Source organism: Empidonax traillii, unplaced genomic scaffold (assembly GCF_003031625.1).
Source record: "Empidonax traillii isolate 1590-97213 ecotype Southwest subspecies unplaced genomic scaffold, ASM303162v1 scaffold1824:size59532, whole genome shotgun sequence".
NCBI lineage: Eukaryota > Metazoa > Chordata > Aves > Passeriformes > Tyrannidae > Empidonax > Empidonax traillii.
In genome coordinates, this window is record NW_020957017.1 from 41,610 (window position 1) to 50,130 (window position 8,521).

The 8,521-nt window shown below is 51.4% G+C and overlaps 1 protein-coding gene across 4 annotated transcripts in view; it reads right to left on the minus strand.

Moving 5' to 3' along the window:
- Nucleotides 1-7,846, minus strand: part of HNRNPM (heterogeneous nuclear ribonucleoprotein M) — a 20,206-nt gene extending 12,360 nt beyond the window's left edge. For 2 of the 4 annotated variants that reach the window (XM_027908730.1, XM_027908731.1), the window contains exons 1-3: nt 7,693-7,845; nt 5,972-6,141; nt 479-531 (exon numbers count right to left, since the gene is read on the minus strand). In XM_027908730.1, coding sequence (XP_027764531.1) covers nt 479-531; nt 5,972-6,141; nt 7,693-7,826 — 357 coding nt within the window. In that variant the 5' untranslated portion in view covers nt 7,827-7,845. Of the gene's footprint in view, nt 1-478; nt 532-5,971; nt 6,142-7,692 lie in introns of those variants that run through there. The other 2 variants (XM_027908729.1, XM_027908734.1) reach the window with 2 other exon arrangements.
- Nucleotides 7,847-8,521: the final 675 nt, after the last annotated feature.

The following is an 8,521-nucleotide window of genomic DNA, read 5'->3' on the forward strand; positions in this document are numbered from 1 at the left end:
GGGCTTACGAGAGGGGGGGGGTTTGACCTCGCTCTGCTGGCCCAGCCACGTGTGGAATTTTACCACTTTCCCGCTTTTCCAAATGCAGCCAAAACCGCTCGAGTTTTCCAAGCCACGGAGAGAAAATATTCCCGCTCGCTCTCTCTCTCCTAATCCACCTGCCACTGGGCTCCAGGGGGAAGGAGGACGGGGTGGGGGGGGGGAAAAAAGGGGGGAAAAAAAAAGAGGGGGAAAATCCAACAGCCAACGCCAACTGACCGCGGGGAAAACCTCCGAGAACCCAGCCCAACCTCCTCCCCTCTGCCGGAATTCTGGCCGCTTCCACATCCACATTCCGCGCCTCCCTGGCTGCCTTTTCCACGCCACCACCACCACCACCACACGGAGATAACGATGGTGTGTGCATGTGCGTTTTTGGTGTTTGTTATTTTTGGGTCAGGTAGAAAATCCACAGAAGAAATTCTCTCAGAACACTTACCCTTGACTTTCCTTCAGCGTCCATTAAGAGCTCCACGTATGTTACCTCACCAACTACAAATCAGATTCCAGACGACACATATACCAAGGGAGAAAAGCCAAGAAAACAATGGGAATTTAGAACAATCAACAACCAGGTATGGAGCCTCTGCCTTATAAGAAAAGCCCAGAAACACTCCATGTTTCTCCAGACTGCAATTACAGGTATGCAGGAAAGGATTCCGAGCGCTTCCCGACGTGTTCTTGGTTCTTCCTCCTCTCCCTGAGGTGTTTTTTCCACACAGGCTGGGGTTCCTCTGGATCTTTGGTGCCCACCTGAGGCGATCCAAACCCTTGGGAAAGGCTGCAGGAAGGAGTTTCCTTCACCTCACCGTTCCAGCTCGTCTGCCGTGAACGAGGGATTTGTTTGAGCTTGGAATCCCGAGGGGAAAAAACTCCCTAAAAGGACTCGCTCTGAACCAAGGGACCATTTATTGCAAGATTTTTAATTAAAGTCCATTTTTAGATGCAATAATTAACTTTTAACTCTCAAGACAAAAAAAACACCAAAACTGTCAACAGCAAGAGGCAAAAACTCCCTGGAAAACTCCAGCTGCACCTTTCCCCAGGGGATTGGGATTGCCTTTTGATTCCACACGGACCTGCAGGATCCAACTACCCAAGTGGCTGCTGCCTTTGAAGGGACTGGCACACAGAAGGGTGGGTGAAAACACGTGGGGGTTTTTTTATAGCTTTTTGTAACTGGTTTTAGAAGTCCTGGGCGTAAAATTTAACACAGGAGGACTCCCAAGTTGTGTTGTCTGGAAGGTGGGATGTTGTGTCTGTGGGAAACCACCACCCCAGTGGGAGGATTAAAGGATAATTTAGGCAAGGAGTGGAGTCTCCCAAGGGACAGAAGGAGGTGTTCAGCCTGACCTCCCACAGGGCCAGCAATTTATCCTCTAAATATAGAATATTAATCATATTAGATATCCTATATTTAAAATAATCATAGAAAACTAACAGAAACCTGGAAGGCTTCTCTTAAAATTGGGAAATAAAGGAATGCTTCGGGAAACCGCTGATTTATTCTTTTTTTTTCATCTCCATTTCTTATTTTCAAGAATGATTTAGCAGTGCCAGCATTCCAGCCAGGGAGCAGGGAGGTGTTTTTTTGGGATAACGCTGGAGGCTGGAAGGGGCTGACAAGTCCCTCTGAAAGGGTTCTACCAGAGCATCCCTTTCCAATCCACAGTAAATCCTTGCTGATATCCAGCCCAATGGCAGGAATTCCATTCCACAATCCAGGATGAGATCACACAGTCCAATCCCAAGGGCTGTGGTGGGGAACAAGCCCTCCTGGGCTGATCCAGAGGTGGGGGGGTGTTGGAATCCCAGCATTCCCATGGGATTCTGTCGCCAGCCATCAAGAGCAGCAGCCAAGTCCGACCCAACTTGGGAGCAAGGATGGATTCCACAATTTAGGGATTAAGACAACAAATTCTTCCCAGGGAGGGGACCTACAGGACCAAACCACTCTGAGCTGGAATTCTGTGGTTTTGCTCCCAAGAAGATCCAGAGCCCTCGGATTGAGGGCTCTTCTCTCTCAGCCATTCCCGGGATTCACCTGCAGTTCTTCCTTCAGATCCACACAAACAATTCCCAAGGGAGTTTGCCAAGCCTGGATGTATAAAACACAATGGAACATCTCCTGTGCTAACCAATCCCTGAGTGGGAACCACGAGAATTCCAGGAGTCCCTTGGAAAATCCAGGACATGCCAGTTCTGCTCAGGGGCTTCACCTTCGAGCCTTGGAGATTAAATCTAAATATCCGACCTGAAGGAGCATTTTTCCCTTCCAAGGCTCATCTGAACTTCCTGAAGAGCCCAATTTAAGGAAAAGCAGGGAAAGGGGAGTGCCACAATCCTCAGGATCCAAGCCAAAGTCCAGAGGACAGAACAAGTGCAATAAAAATGTCCTTTTTTTTTTTTTTCCCACCTGAAAACACGGGCAAAGATTCGGTTCTGCCAGGAGAGGTTGGCAAAGGAAGTTTTTTGAAGGGAAAAGAGCAGGAACTTCCAGAAAATCCTGGTTTTAAGTCACTGCCAGGATAATTAACGTGTCTTTAAGACTTAAGGCAGAGCAGGCTGTGTGATTTATTTATTTATTTATTTATTTATTTATTTAAACCTCCCACTTGGAAATGCTGAGTTTCCAAACTTTTCCTCGAGAGGCTGGAGCAGGAATTGCTGCCACAGCCAGAGAGGCAAAACTTTTCAACTTCTGATCTTTTAAGCTTTTTATCCCCTTCTAAACTTTCCAACCACTTCCCAAAGTCGAGCAGCAACAGCAAATGAGGATTTTTCCAGCCAGGCTGGGCTGGCAGAATTCCAAAATCTGGGCAGTGACCGTTCAGGAAGCTCAGGAAAGGAGGTTCCCAGAGAGACCTGAGGCCTGGCTTGGATGGATTTCACCTGAGCCTGAAGATTTTGCTGGGAATTCACCAGGACAACCAGCTGGGATATAAATATCAACTTCAAAAAATCTTCAAAGTTGGGCAATTTAAGGATTTGAGACAACTCAAAGAAGCTCTGAGAGGTGTGAAAGGTGCAGAGAGGGAAGTCCGAGCAAGCACAGAAATCAGAGAAGGGGGGAATGGTTTATATCCCACCTTTTTCTTTGGCCAAGGGGGGCCAAAAGGAAATATTAACTAGGGAAAGGAAGGCTCTAAACGTGGATTAAAATTGTCTGGATGTCTGAAGTAAAGAATTAGGAGAATATTTTTGAAGAGGATCAAAAAGCTTCAACGTGAAAAAATGCAGAGCTGGCCACTGCTCCTCCAGCTGAAAATTCCTGCCAGGAAACCCCTAAAAAGTCACAGGGGGAGAAGAGAAACACACTTTTTATGTGCTTTATTTACAGAGCTTTGGTTAAAAGGGGAGAAGGAAAACATCCCTCCCAAAGCAGAGACAGGGAAGAGTCAGCAATCTGACAGATGGGGAAGGGAAATGTCCCCTTTGGCACCAGAAGACCCAGAAAAGGGGGGGGGGGGGTGATTTTTGGCTCTTGAAGAGCCCAGGAAGGATGGAAAAGGAGTGAAAAGCTCCTTGGAAAGATGGGAAAGGGGGAACAGGGCAGATGTGGAACAGCCTTTGGACATTCCTTATTCTTTGCCTCCCTAAAATGTTGGTCTGGGAGCAGAATCCCGGGCACTGAAGCCAGGGATGTTGGCACTGGAGTGACACCAGTGCTCCCAGTCCCTGCCCCCCAGAGGCACCAGTTCCACCTGCAGGAGGCCAAAAAGCTCCCCAGAATCCCTGGAAATTCGGGGAGAAGGCAGCACAGGGAATTTAATGTCCTGTCCTTCCAGGGAGGTGGCACCGAGCGTGGCCTGGGCTGGTTGTTTATGGTGTCCAAAAAACCATCAAAATTACGGATATTAAATTATCCAGACAGGATGGCACAGCTATTGCCTCATTTTACAGTCAGCCCCTCTCCTTGGGGCAGGAAGAAGGTTTTTAATCCACAAAATTCTCTTTTATTTCCTAAAATACCTGGGATTCGAACACCAGCTGGTTTTGCTGACGTGGCATCCATGAAACATTCCCATGTGATGTCATTCGCATCCAACCACCTTTATAATCAGACTCCTTCTCCATGGAGAATTCCTGCCATCCAGAAGCCCTTCAACCACCTGATCACCTCAGTTCAGCCAGAAATTAAAAACAAAAAGGGGGAGTTGCAACCAAGAACACTTTTTTTTTTTTTGGTTTTCTGTTCCGTTACCAACATTCCCTCTGCATACCTGTAATTGAGTTCCACCAACAAATACCCTGGAATGCCTGATCCAAGGCATTGGGAGAGAGAAAGAGAGAGGGAGGGAGAGAGAGAGAGAGATGGCACCTTTGGCAGCCTGGCCACCACCAGGTTTTGTCTCCTAACCCAATACTTACTGCCACAAACCACCAGGTTGGAGCTCCTCCCACCTCCAACCTGCTGCTCCCAGCTGGAGCAGCCCTGAAACACCCAGGGCTGGCCAAAAAAAAAAAACAGTTTCACCTGCTCCCCCTCCCAAACAAAAAGTAAAATAAATAAACAAGGAAAAAAAAAAACAACACAACAGAACAAAACAAAACAAGCCTGGGAATGGTTGGCACTCAACGGGTCAGGTTTTTCCACGGGCACGTTCCTGGTTCTTGGGACTGAGGGAGGTTGGAATGAATCCCAACTCCAGGGCAAAGCCGAACCGGTGGGGTTGGGCAGGCAGTCCCAAAAACCAGGAAATGCTTCCCAGTTGGAGCCCTGCAGGCAGAAGGAAGAGGCTTCACCGGTGCCCCTAGGGAAGGATCTGCTGGAATGAGCAGCTGAACAGCAAGGCAGGGAAGAACAAGCTCACCCCGGACTTTTTTCCATCTGGAGAGAAACCACAAGACACTTGGAACGGAATTCAACAAAAGCACTTGAAATTAAGACATCTCCACGTCCGGATTCTCCGGAGAACCGATGGATCTGCTGGAGCCAAGAGGCAGCAGGGACCCTCCAGAATCAGGGCCTGCCCAAGCAGCCTCAGAGGCTGCTGTTGTTGGCATTAAAGAAAACCACACTGGTGGGTCTCAGCCAGCCCCTGATCCCGGAGCTTCCCAAGGTTTCCAGTCCCGACACACTCGGTTCCCTTTGGCCTCCAAAGACAGACATTTTAGAACCCTTTGGAAATTTGTTTTCCCCTTCATCAGGCCACACCTTGAACACGTCATGAACTCTCAATCCTTGCCCAGTTCAAGCACAAGTGAACGCTGATCGCTACCATGACTCTGGATTGAAAGTGCTGCTTGCTCCGAACTTGTTTGGAGACAATTAAATGTTGGAGAAGCCAAGGATTTTCTTGCCACTCCTCCCTCATTTCCGAGGTGACTTGAGAACTAGGAAGCCGGGCTTGAGCTTCGAGCCATAACACCAAATTAGACTTGTCACCACCTGAGCCCTCGGCTCGATCTCCTCATCTTCCTCAAGAGATGAAGGTGCTGAGGCCACCAGAGGCAGCTCCCAAAGCCCTGCAGCACATGCCAAAGCACAAAAAAAACCCTGATGGCTCTTTTTTTTTTTTTTTTGCAGGTCACCCTTCAATACAGTGAAACTGAGCCCGAATGGCCCTTGAGAACTGAGCCTCCAAAATCACCCCGAGTTCGGGGATCTCCGCACACCAGACCAGGAAAGGACCACCTGGAACGCTCCAAAAAAAAAGAAAAAAAATGCTCCAAGGAAAGGGAGGCTAAAAATCTGAGCAAGGCCTAAGGAAAATCCTCCTAAAGCCTGGGCTGAAGCCCCAGCAGCTGCACTGCCAACATGCCCGCACAGGAACATCCCCCTGGAAAGCTGCCAGGGACGGATATTGTGCAACAGCCACGGAAGAACCTCCTCCAAAACCCTAAATCACCGCTCAGTCCACCCAGAGCTGCGGGAAGTCGGGCACAGGGAGGACAAGACATCCCTGGGGCCACCTGAGGAGCACTTTACCTTTCTCTTTGACCAGGTCCTTCAGGGACTGCCACTTGACGTCGAAGGGGATGTTGGTGATGAAGGCTCGGTACCTCCTGGCGGGGTTGGCGTAGGGCTCGAAGCGGTTCCCGCCCCTCTTCACGCCCTTCTCCTTCCTCTTCTCGTTCTGGGCTGGTCTCTCCCCTTCGCTGCAAGGAAAAAGGGGGAGAGTGAGCACATGGATCCCCTCTGGGATGGAGTTGGCACAGTCCCAAAATGAAAGGGAAACGTGGAATGGTTGGGGTTGGGAGGAGCTCAAAGAGGATCCCGTTCCAGCCCTGCCCTGGGGCTGAAGGCAAAGCACATCTCCCCGACGGGCAGGGACTTCAAAACTCCGTCAAAACTTCTGGATCCTCTGGAAAAAAATCCGTCCCAGGGCCTTCCCACCCTCACAGGGAGAATTCCTTCTCAATATCCCATCTAAATTTCACTTGGAAGCCATTCCCTGTGTCCTGCCCCTCCATCCCTTGTCCCCAGTCCCTCTCCAGCTCTCCCGGAGCCCCTTCAGGCCCTGGAAGGAGCTCCAAGGTCTCCCTGGATTCTTCCCTTCTCCAACCTTGGACACTCCCAGCTTCTCTGGGAATTCCATCCCAGCCCCTCCCCACTCTCCCAGGGAAGAAGAAAAGTTCCAGCCCCTCAGGACGGAGGGTTTAACAAATTAAATGTTTCAGGCTCAGCCTTCCATAATTCCCTTCACCAATCCAATTAATCTCCTTGTTCTCTGGGTGAGAAGATGCCCAAAAACACCTTCAGAAAGAATTCAGGAGGACACATCAAGTAAAAATAAAAGAAGACTCTAAAACCTGCCTGTGCTGAGCGTTTTCTCAACTTAAAAACCTGAAATTCTGGGGCAGAAATTCCAACTCCAACCCTTCCATTTCATCCCTAAAGAGACAAAACCCCCAGAATAACACCAAATTTAGTGGTAAGAGCTCTTTTTTATAGTTATTCCTTAAATTGAGATTACATTCCTGGTCTTGAACTGCTCTAAAACGTTCTTATTTTCCCCCAATATATTTTTTCCACACCTATTTTTCCAGATCTTCCTCCCCGCCAAACCAAAACCCACAGCCTCAAATCTGCAACGGGGCTCAAAGAGCACAAGAGGTTCCACCTCCTGCTTCTCCTCCACGCGGAGCCAAAAATGCCCTTTATTCCAAGGATCTGGCCTCAAAAGCAGCTTTTTAAAGTGAAATTTTTCCTTGAGCAGCAACAGAAGGAATTGAGAGGCAACTAAGGGTTTTTTTTTCACCCCAGAACTACAATTTTTGTTGAAATTCCCGCAGCGTTCCCTCGCCACGAGGATTGTGTAACCCCCTTCCCGGCACCACCTTAAACTCTCCCCCTCGAGGTATTCTCGCTCCTGAGCCGCCTCACGGGTGAATCACCCCCAAAACTGCGGGAGAGCACAAAAGGAATTAACTTAAACACCGCCCGCACCCCCTCCGGCACCGCCAGTTCGCCCCGCGGCCACTTTAACTCCGCTCAAAGCGGGCGGAAACTCCTCCCGAACGGGACGGGGACGAGCCCGGCGAGCAGCGGCTCCTCCAGAAGCGCTTTCAGGGATAAAACACCGCCTGGATCCCCTTCAGGAGCCCCGAACCAGCAGCGGCCACGCCGGGCCCGGTTCCCGCCTCCCCCCCTCCCTCAGGCCGGGCCCGAGCGCGGGGAGGCCGCCGCGCCCTCCCGCCGCTCCCTACCTCTTGGGGGGCGGCCCCCCCGCGCCGGTCGCCCCGTTGGGCGCGGGCGGAGGCGCCGCGGAGGCCGCGGGGGCCGCCGGGGGCTCCATTTTGCCGGGGGTGCTCTGCGAGGCCGCTGCGGTCGCCGCCGCCATTTCCCCCCTGCGCGTCCCTTTGTGTGGCGCGCGCGGGGCACGCCGGGAGAGGCGGCGGCGCCGCCCGCCAGGGGGCGCCCGAGCCACGCCTGCGCAATAAGGGGGGGGCGGCCCCGTGAGGGCGGCAATGGCGGGCGGGCGGGAGCGGGGGCGGTGGCCCTCGCTGGGTCTCGCGAACGGCCCGCGCTGGTGTAACGGGGGTTCTGCGTTGTACGGGCGGGCGGGAACGGCCGCGCTCTGCGTGGGCGGCCGGCGGTGTTCCAGCACTGCGTGCCGTACGGACACGCGGTAATGGCGGCGCTCTCTGAGGGAGGAGAGCAGCGCATGTGCAATGCGGGGCGGAGCTGTACGGAATGGCGGCCTAGCGCATGCGTTGTGGGAGGGGCGGGAAAGGGAATTTTTGGCCGTTTCGTCCCCCCAAAATTTGGGATTTTGGGGTTTGTGTCCTTCTACCCCACAGTGGGCAATAGAATCATAGAATCATAGAATAGACTGGGTTGGAAAAAACCTCCAAGATCATCAAGTCCAACCCCTGATCCAACTCCAATTACTATAGCATGGCACTAAGGGCCACATCCAATCTCTGCTTAAAAACCTCCAGGGATGGTGAATCCACCACCTCTCTGGGTAGGCCGTTCCAATGCCTGATTACCCTCTCTGTAAAGAATTTCTTCCTAACATCTAACCTAAACCTC